This window comes from Exophiala mesophila, assembly GCF_000836275.1.
Source record: "Exophiala mesophila strain CBS 40295 unplaced genomic scaffold supercont1.2, whole genome shotgun sequence".
Lineage (NCBI taxonomy): Eukaryota > Fungi > Ascomycota > Eurotiomycetes > Chaetothyriales > Herpotrichiellaceae > Exophiala > Exophiala mesophila.
Window position 1 is genome coordinate 3,669,328 of NW_015622505.1, and position 17,062 is coordinate 3,686,389.

Below are 17,062 nucleotides of genomic sequence, written 5' to 3' on the forward strand. Positions count from 1 at the left end.
GAGAACGGGAGACAAACTCAGCGGTGCGTTGGCCAATCACTGGACATGACCTTGTAGGTGATTTGGGTGAGGGGAGCTGGGATCAAATCAAGGAACATGGACGATGGCGAGTCAGAGCAGCGAACGGGTGGATCAGGCAGAGAGCATCATTTGTCGCCTCCCACACTTGGGACTTGGCACGTGCTGTCCTTCTTGGCATATCAGACAATTGCAGACAATTGCTTCGTCACCTGATGAGAATACTGAATGGTATGCCACCACACCAGCACACATCTATTCTACACTCTCTCATACGCCAAATCCAATGTTGCAGATTGTCAAGCAATCACCGAGTCCTCATCTACCCCTTTGTTAGGCCATCCTCCTACTTGGGGCTCATTGTTTGATAGGAAAGGCACGATAGGAAAGGCAAGACAGGATCTAGACAAGAAAGACATGGAGATTGATTGTGATGGGCATGCATGCACAGACAGGAGCGATGTAACGGGTGATGGCTAATTATCCGTTGATATTCCGTCTGACGAAATCTAAAATGTTGGCACGCCAGACCGTCAGTCAATCCAGGCGTCTGTTTTACAGTGGGAAACGGTGTCATCGCATCTTTCTCGTCCACCACACCTGCTCTGCATCATGGCTCTTGTCCCTCGCGTCTGCACCTTGATTATACCTGCAAGATTGTCCCTGCCAACCTGGAGTCAGGCCTCAAACAAGTCGTAGATTGAAATCCACGTTGAGATCCTGCTCACTGCAAACACGGGACTCCCGCGCTGTCCCTGGCCCCCCCCCAACGCCCTGCATATACTGTTGCACAAGAATAATTCAAAAGTTCCACGTTGTAACAAAGTCGAAAAGAAAATCATTGTGTCGTCATCATAAATACATGAAAAAAAGTCGCGGTTTGTTGATGTTGTTCGAGTCACCGTGTTGTGACAATGGGTCCTCTATGACTCCGACTCATGTCTGGTAGGCACCAGCGTAACGTCACTATCCATCTCGATATCAGTCACAGTGGCCCCGGGTCGTTGGGGGAATATCACTGGCGGCGTAATATGCCCACGGCTCGGAGGACGTTCTGCCTCTCCTTGAGGGTGTGAATGCTGAGAGGCAGATCGTTCGTGCTGTTTTCGAGGTTGTGCAGACACGAGTTCTTGGTTTGTCGGCTCTTCTGGAATCTTCAGACTTTCAATCCGCTCTTCCAGGACCTCTAGAGATCGGCGAAGGCTCTCCGCATCCCCGCCTCGATCATCGTGCATCGAGATGACACTTCCCCGACTATTGGTACGCATCATCTCAATGCCCAATTTCGAGGTTGGGCGCGCACTCTTCCCGACGGGGGAGCGAGCCCTTACCTGTGCGTCTCCGAGTTCTTCGTCTTCATCGTCTCCTTCTTCGGCAGCTCCAGCGTTCTCACTTTGTCTTTGCAGCTCACTGCGTTTTGACTTGACCGCCTCGGACGATCTTTGACGACGCGGGGTGCGAAACCCAAACCCGCCATGATCATCACCAGAAGCAGTAGGAGGTGCAGACTCGGTGTGTATCAAGTGGGGGAATCCGCTTTGTACGTACGGTTTCTGGCCCAGCACGATCTCATCGGAGATTCCCAGCCCACCTTTCGACCACTCACTTGTCGCCGAACGAGAGACGATCACCGGCAAATCCTCAGACCGGTAAGATTCCAAATCACTGAAGAAGCCACCACTGCCGATCGAGTCTTCTCGGCTGGAACCCTTGTACGATGAATCCGGCATTGTCGGTGCGAGACTCGAAGCAACCGAGCTAGGGCTGTCTTGTGCATGGGCCCGATCAAGTCGATGGCCTATCGATGGGATCTGCAAAGCCGGTGCTAGCTTGAATTCCTTCGGAGCTGGTTTCCAGAAACAATACTTGGTCAGCATCTCAGAGAGCTTCTGGGTGGTCGGAGGCTTCTGCATCAAGGTGTCAAAATGATGCGACTCTGGAAGATCTTTCAAATATCCAGTGATGCACACAAGAGGTGTGTTGGTGTTGGCGCTCTTGGTGTCTCGAATCATACGAGCAGCGTCCACACCGCTGATCAAGGGAAGCTTGAATTCCATAAATATGATGTCAAACTGGATTTGACTAATTGCGAGTCTGAGCGCGTCCGGTCCATTAGACGCAGTCACAGTGCGGCACCGAAGCTTCTCAAAGAGTCGCTCCATGACCATCTTCGACACCGGATGATCTTCGCATATCAACACGTCGAGCGGTCGATATGATGGCCCATCAGGAAATGTTATATTTGACAGTCGCCGAGAGCTCTGTCTCCGGCGTTGCACCTTTAACAGCGCTTTGGCCTGAGCATTCTCATTGTCTGACGAAGATGGAGAGACATCACGGACGAATAGCTGACTCTTGCGCTTATGGTGACCAGGGACGAAATTCTCCCTGGGAGGTTGGCTGTCGCTCTCTTGGGAGCCAACAGTCTGAGACCTGGTACGGCCATGAAGACTCGTCTGCCTCTGTGGTACGTTCATCACTTTGGCAGGGGATACGGCTGGAACTCGGCTAGACTTGATGGGCGAATTGGCCGCCGAATTGCCATATCTGGCAGCATCATGAGGAATGTCAAAAAAGCTGCCTGGCAGTAGCGAAGCACTCCCATTAGATGAGCCAGATGTCTTTCGTCGTTCGTGATGTTGTGCAGTAGAGAATTGTACAAGCAGAGGCGACGAGGGCTGTGACGGCCGGCTCGGTGATGAGTTTGAGGTCGTCAGACTTGAGGGTGAGCCCGGTCTATGACCCTTGCTGATCGACAAGGCTCTCTTGACGGGCATAGGCATCATCGGGCTTCCTTCGAGTGAAGGACCCGGAGAACCAACCGCTGGACTGTTAGCCGCAGACATAGCCTGCGAATGCGAGTACCCACGGGCTTGAGCTTGCATGGCTTCTTTGCGCATCTTCTCTACTATGTCCTTGTTGGCCTTCTCCAGGACAGGTAGGTTCTTAAACGTGAAGTTTCCAAAATCATCGGCGATCACAGGTTCACTCAAGCGCCTACTTCGAGAGTCCCGCGCAACATGAGGAGGAATGTGCAGTGGCATCAGACCTCTCTTGACTGAGGTGGTCTGGGTCCGCGCTCGGAACAAGGCATCATGAGGACGTGTAGGATAGCCAGTCCCTTCAGGTGTCGTTCCCGACGGCGATATCTGGTCCTCAAGTTCTTCGGGAAATGATGACAGGGTGGCACCGCGAGAATCGAAGTATTCGGTGTCCTCAGGGTGTTCTGGTGCAGGAATGAATTGTGCTTCGTCCTCGAGCAGGGTGTCCCAATTAATATCTGCGAACCAAGGATGAGCCTGGATTTCTTGTCCACCACTCGAGTATTTCTCTTCCACATTTGCACCGAGGCGATCTCTGGGGTTCAATTGAATCAACTTGTTGATCAGATCCTTGGCTTCAGCACTGACTTCTGTCTCGTCGTCCTCTGGCCAAGCTATTCGCCGATGCAAAATATTGTCAAACACCTCCTCGGGTGTCTCAGCATTGAAGGGCGGGTAGCCATAGAGGAATTCGAACATGATGCAACCGAGTGACCACCAATCACACATTTCATCTTGGCCTTGACCATTGATTGTTTCCGGCGCAAGGTAATCAGGCGTCCCAACAAAGCGGCGACCGCTTTCTTCGGGATCAAAGAGTGCGGTCGGAGGTGGGAGCATTTGTGATGACACTGGAACCGGCGCAGGTGCTTGTGAGATATTACTCATGGACTGAGACAAGGGAAACAAGTCCGGAGAGTCACTACCTTGGCTGTGAGCTTCCTCGTCGCCTGTATGGCTGCGACTAGTGCTTAAAGGCTGACCCTCTGGGCTGTCATGTAAGGCCAGCTTGCTGAGTAAATTGTTGAGGTCGAAGCTAGACTGGCTACCACTGTCGCTGCGATGGCCCGACGCCCTCCAAGACAGTTCACGGCTCAAAGAGCTGTCTTTGCTTAAACTAAAGTATGAGGGCTGATCAAGGCCACCCGCGAGGGCGGGCGTCATTAACGGTGTAGGTGCTGGGGAGCCAGGCCCTTGATAATCGAAAGATGCCGACCTCGACGTTGGATTCGAGCCAGTACTGGATAAATGAGTGGTGAACGGGCCTTGCTTGAGCAGATCAGGAGCAGGCTCTTCTGATTGCTTCAAAGCACGTTTCTGGCGCCCGATCAACCCCATCCGGGAGAGACCGAAATCGGTCAGTTTCAAATGACCTTTGGAGTCAATCAAGAGATTATCAGGCTTCAAGTCTCGATGCACGATACCCCGATGATGGAGATGCTCGACTCCGAGGACAACTTCGGCGACGTATTTCTTCGCCCAGTCTTCTGTGAGGCCTCCTAAAATCTTGACCAAAGAGGCGCAATCACCCCCATTCAGAAACTCCATAACTAAGTAGAGGTAGTCTTTACTGGAGAACGTCCAGTAGAGCTTGGCCACGAAATCACTCTCGCCTTGCCACATCATGATTGCTCGTTCAGCTTTGACATTGGTTACTTGATTCTTGGCAACCATGTCGGATTTTCGGAGGACTTTGATTGCGAAATACTCTCCAGTAGATTTCTTCTTAGCCAGATAGACGCTCCCAAAAGCTCCACGACTGATGGGCTTGACGACCTCGAAGTCTTTGATTGAGGGAGGCTGAGCTCGCTGCTGAGGTTGGGCGATGGAACTGAGCCGGGGTGAGGATGGCGTCCGTACGTCGGAGGAATGCATTGAGGACTGTCGACGGTGCAATATGGGAACATGCGGGCCAGGCATGAATTCACCGGTCGTGAGGAGAGGCGAAACGATTGGAGACTGGGCAAGTTCGGCGCTGGATACTCGCGATTTGTTCATACGTAATGGAGACGGCGGTGGGGGTGGATACCGTCCAGGTGATTGCTGGCGATGAGGAGAAGCCGATGTCAGGTTGTGTAGGTGCATGCTTCTGCGCTTCCTGTCGCGAGAGTGAGCAGACCTGCCGTGGTCAGACAGGGCAGGTGAATCTGCTCGCCAGTTGCTCGAGGGAAGGCTGCTGTCGCTATCGTTGGCATCATCTATGTAAAGAGATCTTCGGTTGGATAATGGCTGGGGTTGAGAGATGAGGCTACTCTTATGCGACTTCGGGGTTGGACACTCGATAGGGCTATTGGATCCTGTGGAAACGGCTTGTGACGAAGAACGTCTCTGGTCATGCACAGGTATGTGCTGTAGATCCCGTGGGTTACGGAGGGCAGACGCCAGGGATTTGAGGCCAACATAAGGCATTGCCCGAGTGGCTTCAGGCTCAGAGACATGAGGAGTGGCCTTCTCTTCTTCTCCAGGGCTTTCTAGGATTCCCTCTAGCACAGTCTCGTCTTCTGTTTCCAAGTCACTCTCACTAGAGGACAAAGGCTCGCCTGCCGCGGCTCTTGCAGCTTTGTTGAGGGCTTCGCTGATGCATATATCAACTTCTGCCATGTATTCCTGCCTGATCCGTTCTGAGTACTCCAAAATCACCTGGTGACGATGGACAGCATCGATTTTGGCACGTGCTAGCCTCTCAGTGTCGGCACTGAGAGCGGCCAAACCAGGTTCATTGTCCAGACTGCTTGGTGGTTGCCACTGGGTGATTTGTGCGATCCTGGATTCTGACTGGGGGGACTGTGACTGGAACTCGTCCTCAGAGTTGGTTTTGCTGTCCTTGATGGATGGCACGTTGATCTCGAGGGCTGTATCACAGAGGTCAAGGATAAGCTCGACAATGCGGACGAGTGGCCGGCGTACAACAAAGGAGCGTGGGCGTGCATTAGCAGTGCCTGCAGCGGACGGGCTTCGCGACCTAGTAGGGCTTGGAGCATGGGACGCGGATACGGAAGACAGGCCTGATGAGGGCGTAGGGGAGGGTCCAATCGACAAGCCTTTATATTCTGGAACCGGGGCCAGCTTTGGGGAGGATGATTCAGAACCATGGCGGCCCTGACGGGCTTCAAAGGCATCAAGGACCTTGACAATGGCGTGGCGCTGTTCGGAGAGGCTCTCCTGGATCATTTGAACGTCCATCTCTGCCTTGTGTTCCTGAACACACAGATCAGAGTGTTTTTCGAACCACCAGGGGACGATAGACCTTTCGCAGACGCGGCATAAGACTGGAAGTGGGGGAGGATGGTTCTCGGGATCATTGGCGCCGGCTTCAGCTAACTCGGTGAGATATTTGGCGAGAATCTCAGCACCGACACCCAGGGTTTCAACTAATGCCTGTGGAAGGGCGATCTCGATGCGTATAGGCTCCGTTGCTGGCTGTAACATCCACATGGTATGAGTACCACCGCCTGAGGAACGGTCGTAGACCATAATCCCCTGGCCCTCGAGCTCGAGGGTAGCTAGGCCTTGCTCATCAACGTCGACGTTAGATTTGTTGGGTGTCTGGCCGTCTTCGGTGGGTATCATGGGCGCGATGTCTGAGGATGTGCCAACCTTGATGGCGAATTTAATAATGGTGCTCTTGGAGTCATTGCTCTTCAAGGCCTCGGTGGCTTTTTCAAATACCAGAGGATCGTCGCCAGCAATAAAGTGTGTGATCTTCTGACCTTTGACCTGGTTCAGCTCGGTACCGACGACATCGGTCCACGAGGGACTGACCCAGCGGATGACACCATCGAGACTAAGATCAAGAATGATGTTCCGAGTCTGTTCAGCAGCCTCTTTCAGATCCTGGCTTCCTTCTTGAATGTCTTGACTGAATGATCTTTCCATGGCATGACGGCCAGCATTGATCCCTGCCATAGCATCGCCCCTGAGGGCGGTGACAGTGGGAGGCTCGAGGAAAGTTGGAAAGACATCATCTTCTGCCATTACTTTCGCAAGTAATGGTATGGGAAGTTGTGGTGGAGACGGGCGAGAGTATGGGGCAGAGCCGGCTGCGTTTCAGGGCCTTTGACCCACCATGAGGGATAGCAAAAGTCTCTGTGCTATCTCGACATTTCCATGAAGACAGAATTACGTCGAGTCTCTTTGCTGTTGAGGCCAAAGACGTCGAACGGAATGGTGGTACAGGGTATGCTTGAGTGGAGGTGGTAGGAGGCGAGAGAAGTGAGGAGAGAGGGAGAGGAGGAACGAGAGTCTGGGTGGCGCCTCACGCGAGGGACGTGACTGTTTCTTTGTCGAGAGAAACAAGGGCGAGACACTACATCAGCGTTGTATATGGTTCTGTAGTAAATAAGGCCGATAGAGCACAAGAATCAGTAGGAGATCGAGTCGTAGACATGCAGCGAGGGTGTGTAGGCGGAAATTGGGGATTGCGGAAGTAGCAGTGAGAGGGAGTCTTGTCTCTGGGCTAGAATGGGGAATGGGAAAAAAGTGTCTGTCTCGAGAGTTCCACAACGAATAGTGCAGGGCGGCAGAGGTGAGAGAAGAGGAGCGAGAGGGTGCTGATGCCTAGGCACCTTAGCACGCTTAGGTCGGCAGAATGGCACTGAAGAGCACCAACTAGGTAGGCAATACGCATACAGTTGTTCCAACGGAGTTCCTAGTGGGGGGAGCCCCTCGGACCCTCATAGATCTGCAGTAATCCTTAGAACACGCAGCACCCCAGGTACCGACCAATGTGTTTGAGTTGGCGCATGGGCCCCCTCGACTTGAGGACTCTAGCTTGACCCATCATTATTAATAATTGACACCTCGATATGCCGTGAGGAAACCACGTTGTGTAGAAGTTGAACAACGAGGCTTCTGCTCTGAGTGACTACGATCAACGAAGGAAGGAAAAGTGTATATTATTCCCTCATGCGTGGCGGGGGTGCTGGCAGACAGGGGTCAGTCCGACTCTTGAATAAGGATATTCTCGAGAAGGTGACAAACAAGTTCCTGTGCGGCCAGTCGAGGCATGACCGAGCGTGTTGGCTTTGTTTCTCTGGTGATTCTGCCGAACAAGTTAGAAGTTTGTCTGGGGCCGATTGACTGACTTCAAGGTGGGTGAGAGTCACCAATCAATAATACGAAACCAGGGAGCTAGGTGGGGGTCGTGTCCGTCGACGTGCCTCACAAGCAAACACGACACGCACGCGCAGCAGCGCAGATGCTACAGATGCTTTGTCAGACAGGTTATGACCGCGAAAAAGTACCGTCCATACTACGGAGGTACTGTACACGTACAAGAAACAATAGGGTGGGCTTCCGGTTAAGCATGCCCCTCCTTCGTCGCTAATAGTGGCCCGAAGGGCCCTACGGCCCCCGGACTCATGTGTCGCGACACCCCTTGGCCAAGTGCCTTTCTTTCAAGGCATACCCTGCTGTCTGGGAGTTCATTATGCATCCTGGCTCACTCATCGTTGATGTGTCGACTTGCGAGTCCTCGCTACCGACACTACAACTTAGATGCCCATTACACGTCCGATACAAGTCACGAACCCTAATTAAAGTACGTAGCTAAACCCTTTCCCAAACATCGCGCCATGTTTATTTTGGTTTTAATTTTTCCCTTAGGCTTGTTCTTTCAATTCGTAGGGACTGTATACGGTATACTATACTCGATACTACAGAGAGGGTGGGCACAGTGGCACCTTGAACCCTTTGTCAAGCCTGGTCCGTTCCCAGATTTTTGCCAGGGGTGCCTCAATGACCAACAACCACAAAAAGGATCGTCAATTGGCCTGAGCATGCTCTCTGAATCTGTGATAACCTGTGCAGGAATTGTAACTCACCACCAATGACGCGACCACTCGGGGGGTCGGTAGTCTAAGGAATCCATCGGGAGCACCAGTCTGAGAAACGACTTTGCTCCAATGACATGCGACCGCCTTGCATCACAAAAGCCCAGACGAGGAAGGCTCGTCAGCACACTGGCTGGACTCTGTCCGAGGGCAGATTACTCTTGCCAGGTCTTTTGGGCCACATCTTGCCAACATCTATTCAGGATTGCCCATTAAATATAGCCGATTCCTGACCAAGATTTTGTAAGCCGTGCTATAAGGTATGTATGCAAGTTTTGTACGTACTCTTCAGTCGAGCGAGCACACAATTATCGTGAATCAATGTCCAGGGCATCAGAATCTGAGGTCAACTCCCCTGTTCCGAAACAGGTGAAACGAATGGCGCGGTGCTCCACTTCCTCTCAACTGTCCTACCATATGGACACTGCCTGTACAGTATGACAATACCGTACTCTGGTGCTGTATGCACCCTGTGCGCCACCTCCAAGTGTCACACTGTCAGACTCAGAGACATCCGTGTCCCAACGTCGCTTGCGCAATACATACTTACACTTTCCCGCAAGACACTTCCGCAGTGGCCCAAACCCAAAGCCCTGCATCCTTGCAGAGGAAATGCACGCGGTCGGTGCAGTGCGGTAGGTTTGGAAGAGGATGCACTTACGGCATTGTGTAGGTCTAGTATGGGAGTCTACTGCACTCCAACAGTAAATACTTCCTAGAGTGAGACTTGGTGTAAAGGTTGTTCCCAACTTCAAGTCTGAAATCACCACGGCGCCAACTCGGCTGCAATGGAAATTGGTCCCTAGCAGCAAGGGTTGCCAGTCTGCCGGTGTGCTGGAACGATGGGTTCGGGGGTTATTCTCGAAGCGGATTGCATCAGAGATGGAGATTTGAACGAACTTTGTGGTTGTTCAGATGCGTAGCTGACGAATGAACTGGCGACATCAGCTGCACCTGACCCGTCCCCGCGGCTTGAAAGAGGGCGCCAATCACAGTCAGGCATCAAGCCTGGCGCTACTGCAATGCGAACTTGGATCCCGCTGCAAGAGAAAGAACTCCTTCAGACTTTCTCTCGAGAGAGGAAGAAAGACGGAGAACCGGGAGTGGGAAATGGCGCGACCCTTGGCTCCTGGGGAAATGTCAGCTACGACTACGTAGTATTACTTACTCGATATTCTCAGGCCCAAGTATTTTTGTACACAAGCGTGACGAGTCAAATGTACCAGATCCGGGATTAGCCCACGAGTTGGTGGTTCTCGTGCATCATGATGTACAGAGTACGCTATGTCACACTGCATACGCACAGACACACGCATACATTATTACCTACGAGTGCCCAGCACTTGCTAGGTTAATCCACCAACCACGTGAGTGCCTTTTTTTATGCCAAGACTGTGACCAAAAGATGTGCTTTTGTGCGCCAACTGGGTGCTCACGTACTCCAATTCATTATTGTGCATGTCACCACTCGAGTCTCCGGAGAAACGAGTCTATCTCCTCCTCCCTGGAAAGTCCTCTGCAACTTGCACCAGCTGCCATGCTCTGTCTTCTGTACTGTCGTAGTTCTCAGATCAGAAGCCGGATGCCTCCAAATCCAAATCTCGGTCCACAACCGAACCCGGCGAATTCCAGGCTAGCTCTGGCCTCAGATATCTTCTCCAGGGGATGTCACTTTACTCGTACTCTGTACATCTAGTTCGGTGCTATGGCTTTCCACCTAGCCAATCCTTTGGAACGCCAGGACCTAAAAAGTATGGTCCGGATTGTATGCTCAACCACAGTGGGGAGTTCACGCCTTACGGGTTTCGCTTAAGCAGACACCGGTCTGGCATATTCGTGGTACATGTCGTCCTCGTCAGTACGTGAATCCTTGACCTCCTCTAGGGCTCCCAAAGCTGCGCCTATGCAATAATAAGAACAAGAATGTGTTCAGACATTGCTTATTAGTCTTTGGTGGGTCTCTACTCAATCCACCCTAACTCGAGAGGGCTACTTAGAAAGTCGAGTAATGATAGAGGCCTCACACCATGGGCCTTGGATGCGAGCTGAATATCGCTCACATCTTGTTCCCCCCGGGCGCCGACGACTTCCGAGATGTTTCCGTCTCATCTATAAGCCACCGTGTATTCTGAAACTGCTGACCACCAGAACCAACATGATGATGACTCCCCACAACAGGGGAGTCCATGTACTCATGCTGAAATAACCTGCATTATAGACAGCACCCAGTATTAAGCCCACGAAGCTGCCCGCAAACAAAGCCTCCAAACCGCCAATCACAATATAGACCAGTGGTATTAGCCAGACCCAGCCCAACGTCTCACCCAGAGGGTATTCTCCTAAAAGCTTCTTGTTCTTGCTACTGAGACTTTTTCCTGCGGGGGTCTTGAGGTACTTGCGTCGTTGATTCGCAGAGCTGAACTGCATGAGAACTGCCCAAATGGCAACAGAGAGGTGCGCCGACCCGACACAGATTAGGGTCCAGTACACGACGAATCGATAGATGTCGGATAGGTAGTAGAGGTACTGGGCCTCACCGGGTACTGCGCGGACGGGGTAGTAGAGCGCAGGCCAGTCGGGCACTGAGTAGGCGAGAGGAGGGCCATCACCGTAGCTGGTCATGCTGACGACGAGCTGTAATGCAACGAGGTCTGAGGATGCGGCGGACTATGTTGTCGTTGTCGTGCACCTGCCAGCAACCCGTGTGTGGATTCGCACCATGGTCGAGGGTGAGGGTATAATGGCGAATGGAGAGATGCTGTTGGAAAGAATTGAAATGTCGCTGGCGAGTGTCAACATTGACAAGAGTACAGAAGTGGCAGGCACGTGGAACGCAATGCATACGGATAAACTTTGGCCATAATCCTATTGGCTGGGCACCTTGCGCGACAACCTCTGCAATGGTTGCTTCCTTCCTTCTCTTCCAATCTCATTACCATTTGACACCATGGCCTTTTCACTGCATGCCATTCGTACTGCAGGACATGTTTTTCATGACATGGACGACATTTCCGATCGCGAAGACATCATGGACTACCTCAGACACACATTATCCAGTTGGCCGGAAGATAGACCCGCCCAAGATCATCATCAATGCGTCATTTGGGTGTTGACGTAGGTACCTAAATAGGCGGAAACGGTGGGCAGAGGCCTCAAAAGCTTCCTGACTTCATGGCTGGTGAGTAAAGTTATTCATGCCTGTACATAACATGGACAGAGAGGTCTTTATGGTGTATGAGAGACCTCGAACATTTCTCAATGCCACCCCGACTACCCATTCCTTTGGTCAGGTGTACAACAGCCCTCGCTCCAATATCAAGACCGACTATTTACTCCTCTGCCTATAGGTCGCAAAGACCATTGATATCTTGCATCACGGCTTCATCGCGCCTTACTGTTCTCACTCGACAGTTCTCAGTGACCTCCAATATGAAAATCAACGACCACAACCAGGCCTTCCGACTCGACAAGCTGTTCGATGTCCAAGGTAAAGTCGCTTTGATCACGGGCGGAGGTAGTGGCATCGGCCTCATGGCGACTCAAGCCTTGGCCACAAATGGTGCCAAGGTCTACATTGTTGGACGTACTGAGGAGAAACTCGAAAAGGTGGCTGAAACCTTTGGCAAGGACATCCCCGGCCAAATCATCCCCGTTGCAGCCGATGTCTCCAAAAAGGAAGAGATCAAGAAACTCGTCGACACCATTAGTTCCAAGGAAAAGTGCCTATGTATCCTGATCAACAATGCTGGCATCGCATTAAATACACAACAGACCGAGGCCAAGTCAGCCGAAGAAATGTCCAAGAATCTCTTCGATGACGAGAGCGAGACCTTTGAAATGTGGACCGACACATATCGCACCAACGTGCCACAGCTCTTCTTCATGACTACGGCCTTCCTGCCACTGCTACAAGCCGCCCACACTCATAACGACAATTTCTCCGGTACCGTCATCAACATCACCTCCATTTCTGGCATTGTCAAGACAGCTCAGCACCACTTTGCGTATAACGCATCCAAAGCTGCCGCCATCCATCTCACTACCATGCTATCAAACGAGGTCGCAAGCAATGACATCCGTGTCCGTATCAACAGCATTGCGCCAGGAGTTTTCCCCAGCGAGATGACTACCGGCGGCGAAAGTGACGATAAACAAAAATCTCACATTCCACGAGAAAAATACGCGGATAAAGTGCCTGCGAGTCGTCCAGGTTCGGACAAGGACATGGCCAACGCCATCCTGTTTGCTGCCACCAATCAGTATCTCAATGGGCAGAATATTCCCGTCGACGGTGGTTATATCATTCGTGCGGGAGCTGGAGCTTAGACGATAATAGATCAAAGGGAAGAGGCAAGTACTACTTCTTGGTCATCAGGGCTGAAATGGAAGGGGGTTACTTTTGAGATTAGATTGATTTGTTCGTGTGAACGATCTTTATTCTCGGTAATGACTATTTTCCCATGACTACAGTTTAACCATAACAGATAGTCAATCATTCCAGCTACTGCTTTGCCAAAATGCCTCGCCCGTGTTAATTGGTACATATTAAGAAGCAAGTGGAGAATTTCCAGGAAATCTACGAGGCGGCCAGGTGATGACTACACCTCTTCAGTCTTCTTCGCGACTGCTTGGTGGCCTCGCGAGTTGTTGTCCTCTCGGCCTTCGCCACCCTCTTCTTTGTCCGTCAAATTCTCTTCAGCGCCGACAGTACTTTCAGGCGGACTCTGCTTTGCAGCGGTAGCAGTCTCTTGGGCGCTAGCTGCAGCCGCAGCCGCGGCTTTTTGTTCTGCAGCGACAGCGTTCAGGTTAATCCACTGCATGGGAACGGTGCCGAAGACGGTGGCACACGCAACCGCCGTGCCTACGTAAAACGCATATCTGAGGGCCAAGTTGTATACTTCCAGCACGGCCGGAAGAGCTTGCTCAGTGACCACCTTTCTCAGATCAGTGGCACCGATGTGAGCCACCAAGTCGCCATCGACCCCAGGAATGGTGGCCAGGCCAGCCCCCAATTTATTGCCAAAGATGTTGTTGGCGATGCTGACAATAACAGCTCCACCCAAAGTTTGAGCGAAAAACATTATGGATATGCCCGTGGGGATATCGGCTTTGGATAGGACCGTCTGAGCAGCCATGCTGGGTTGTTGCATGCCCAGGCCGAGGCCCAAGCCCCAAATCACTTGATAGCCGATCCACGCTTGGTGGTTGGTGGTTGTGGTGAACGTAGAGATCAGCCCGGCGCCAATAGGGCTCATGACGGTGGACAGATACATCCATTGTGTGTAGTAACCTATTTTCTTCGTGCCGATCCCCGCGATCAGGGCAGCAAGGGTCAATGCCAGTATAGCTGGGATATTCATGATCCCCGCATGAACCGCCGTCACACCCTTGATGGCTTGGAACCAGATCTGGAGGAAGTAGACGAAGACAATCATATTAGCCCCGCTGAAAAAGGAATAGATGAAGCCTGCGATAATAGAGCGGTGCTTCAGGATCCGTGGAGGTAGTGTTGCAAACTCCTGTCGCCAGTGCTGGACAAAGATAAAGCTAATGATCAAAATGCCCGAGAGGACGAGAAGGACGATGATGCGGGCGTCGGACCATGCGTATGTAATGCCGCCCCATTGTAGAGCGAGTAGAAGACATATGATGGATGGCATAAAGAAGGCCGTGCCGACAGGGTCGAGCTTGTTGAGTTTGGTCTTCCAAGACAATTTATCCTGACGAACATGGTCTGGTAAGTGGAGAATGAAATAGATGAGTATCATAGTCAACCCTCCGATCGGCAGGTTGATGTAGAAACACCATCTCCAACTGACCTTGTCGGTGAAGAGACCACCGAGCAGTGGACCACTAACCGAAGCGATGGCAAAGACGGCGCCAAAAGATCCCATCAAGGCAGGGCGTTTCTCCAGCGGCACAACATGCACCATAATCACAATAGCACCGGACATGGTGCCTGCGCTACCCATGCCCGCGATGGCGCGGCCGATGATCAGAGCGGTGGAACTCTGTGCGCTGCCGCACACTAAGGAGCCGAGTTCGAAGAGCGTGATGGAGCACAGATAGACCCATTTGGGGTCATAGAAGGTGTATACTCGGCCGAACAATAGTTGAAAGGTAGATGTGGTGAGTAAGTAAGAAGATGCATACCAGCCGACATCGTTCAGGGAGTCAAAATGGTTCGTGATGACAGGGATAGCGGTGGCAACGATGGTTCGATCCTGTTAGGGTAAGCATCAGAAAAAGCATTTTAAGGAGACCAAAGTATGAGGAATATACTCACCAGCGCCACGAGAAAGCTGACTGCCATCATTGCAATGATAACCACAGCAGCTTTCCCAGTTGATGGATATTCTCCATCTTTGCTAGGTTGAGGCTGCGACTTTGCTACGTTCGTTGTGGCCGGATTCCCTCCTGCCTCTTCTGGTTCAGGTTTTGGTGATTTTTTGAATAGCATCCTTAGTATTAGTACGGATGAAACAGGACAAGAGACTCGTGCTTAAGAATGTAGAGACACAATGATGAGCCAACGTTGGAAGCACTGCGAGTCTACACCGCGACTAACCTTGCGAGGTATTCGAGGCCTCAGATGATGGACTATATGTCCTCTCTCCGGCCGTGATTGTCCCATGACTGCCACCAACCGGAAACCACGAACCCTATTTTGATCAGGTTTGTAACGGGACTTTTCAAGGATTGATGCTCCGTGTATCGACATGAAGGTCGTGTTCGTATTGAAATCTCGGACAGTTTGAGGTGAAGCGGCCGAAGTGAAGATAACCCCCGAAAATAGACAGCTTTGGCGATGTCCCTAATACAGTAAGATGCTAAGCTGCTAAATATGTCCAATGCGGAACCTCTATCCGTTCTTTATTTCTACGACATGACATCGACATACATGCAAGCATATGATCTCGACCAACGCATTTTGGCGTCATCTACGCCTCGATGCGCCTTGCTTCTTACTCTGGCTATTATCATCGACCGAGTCATGATATCTCGCCGTTGAAGCCCCCGAGCCATAAAGAAACAGGCGGATACGCCCGTCCGTGCCAATGAGGGAGATCTTCAGTGACATCAGTGATTCTCATTACAATGGATCAATATGACGTCCGCCCAAAAAATAGCAAAATGGTTCCTGCTCATGCATTTCCAAATTTTATAAATTGCCCGCCACTTTCTCCCCTGATATTCGCTTCTTCTGCTATTGTCTAACACTCCTACCTTGTCTCAAACGCCCTGCAACATGGAGTCAGTAAAGAATGCAGTCAAAGAGGCTACCAGCTCAAGTTCGCCGTTCGAGAAAGGCTTCAAAGTGCCGATTACCCACCAGGATCCTCCTGGGAAACAGGGAGATCTTCCTATTGAACCTGTGAACACCAAGATACCCACCGAAGATGGCGGACTCCAGACTTATAAAGCAGCCGGAAAGTTACAAGACAAAAAGGCTCTGATAACAGGAGGTGACAGCGGTATTGGTCGAGCCATTGCCATTCTGTACGCCATGGAAGGGGCGGATAGTACTATTGCCTATTTGCCAGAGGAAGAAGAAGATGCCCAAGAGACCAAGCGTCAGGTCGAAAAATATGGCCGCTCGTGTCACTTGATCAGTACCGACCTCAGGACTTTCGAGAACAACAAAAAAGTCGCGGAATTTGCGTCGCAGAAAATGGGCACAATCAACATCCTGGTGAGACCCCTGCCTTCATTTACGGGAAATCGAATCTCACGCCAATTTTCTCACAGGTCAATAATGCGGCGTACCAAATGGTTCAGCAGGACATCACCGACATCTCCAACGAACAGTGGACCAAGACTTTCGACACCAATATCCATTCTTTCTTCTTCCTTTCCAAACTCGTTGTGCCACATATGAAACAAGGCGATGTCGTCATCAATTGCGCCTCAATCAATGCCTACATCGGACGACCCGATCTCCTCGACTACACCTCTACCAAAGGAGGTGAGTATCTCCGTGCTTCAAAAGGGAGGCTGGCTGACTCTAGTTCAAGCGGTTGTATCGTTCACACGTGGCCTTGCCAATCAACAAATGAGCAAGGGTATTCGTGTCAATGCTGTTTGTCCAGGCCCAGTATGGACGCCTCTCATCCCAAGTACCATGGACCAGTCTGCGCAAGACCAATTCACATCGCCTATGGGTAGGCCTGCTCAGCCAAGCGAAATCGCCACCTGTTTTGTCTTTCTCGCAAGCTCAGACAGCAGCATGATTAGCGGACAAAGTCTTCATCCCAATGGAGGAGTCATTGTCAACGGGTAGAAGGCTATACTCGGTGTAATGAGATTCGATATCAGCCTTTCTATTCACATTTACAGACATTGTAGATGTATTTCATGTTGGTTCTCATCAATTGAGCGTTTGCATCAACC

The 17,062-nt window shown here is 51.4% G+C and overlaps 5 protein-coding genes across 5 annotated transcripts; 2 read left to right on the plus strand and 3 right to left on the minus strand.

The window, feature by feature from the left end:
* Positions 1–425: 425 nt before the first annotated feature.
* Positions 426–7,391, minus strand: PV10_03115 (uncharacterized protein). Its single transcript, XM_016367517.1, has one exon. It carries the CDS (start codon positions 6,813–6,815, stop codon positions 942–944), a length of 5,874 nt encoding a protein of 1,957 aa, XP_016227035.1. The 5' UTR covers positions 6,816–7,391; the 3' UTR covers positions 426–941.
* A 3,144-nt stretch (positions 7,392–10,535) lies between these two features.
* On the minus strand, positions 10,536–11,445 carry PV10_03116 (uncharacterized protein). The gene has a single exon (XM_016367518.1). The coding sequence runs from the start codon at positions 11,291–11,293 to the stop codon at positions 10,781–10,783; it is 513 nt and encodes a 170-aa protein (XP_016227036.1). The 5' UTR covers positions 11,294–11,445; the 3' UTR covers positions 10,536–10,780.
* A 159-nt stretch (positions 11,446–11,604) lies between these two features.
* Positions 11,605–13,179, plus strand: PV10_03117 (uncharacterized protein). Its single transcript, XM_016367519.1, has one exon. It carries the CDS (start codon positions 11,906–11,908, stop codon positions 12,995–12,997), a length of 1,092 nt encoding a protein of 363 aa, XP_016227037.1. The 5' UTR covers positions 11,605–11,905; the 3' UTR covers positions 12,998–13,179.
* A 90-nt stretch (positions 13,180–13,269) lies between these two features.
* On the minus strand, positions 13,270–15,131 carry PV10_03118 (uncharacterized protein; the record flags this gene model as incomplete). Its single annotated transcript, XM_016367520.1, has 2 exons — positions 13,270–14,895; positions 14,958–15,131. The coding sequence occupies 2 exons, from the start codon at positions 15,129–15,131 to the stop codon at positions 13,270–13,272; spliced, it is 1,800 nt and encodes a 599-aa protein (XP_016227038.1).
* A 470-nt stretch (positions 15,132–15,601) lies between these two features.
* On the plus strand, positions 15,602–17,021 carry PV10_03119 (uncharacterized protein). Its single transcript, XM_016367521.1, has 3 exons — positions 15,602–16,364; positions 16,421–16,637; positions 16,687–17,021. Exons 1-3 carry the CDS (start codon positions 15,921–15,923, stop codon positions 16,950–16,952), a joined length of 927 nt encoding a protein of 308 aa, XP_016227039.1. The 5' UTR covers positions 15,602–15,920; the 3' UTR covers positions 16,953–17,021.
* The last annotated feature ends 41 nt before the right edge of the window (positions 17,022–17,062 follow it).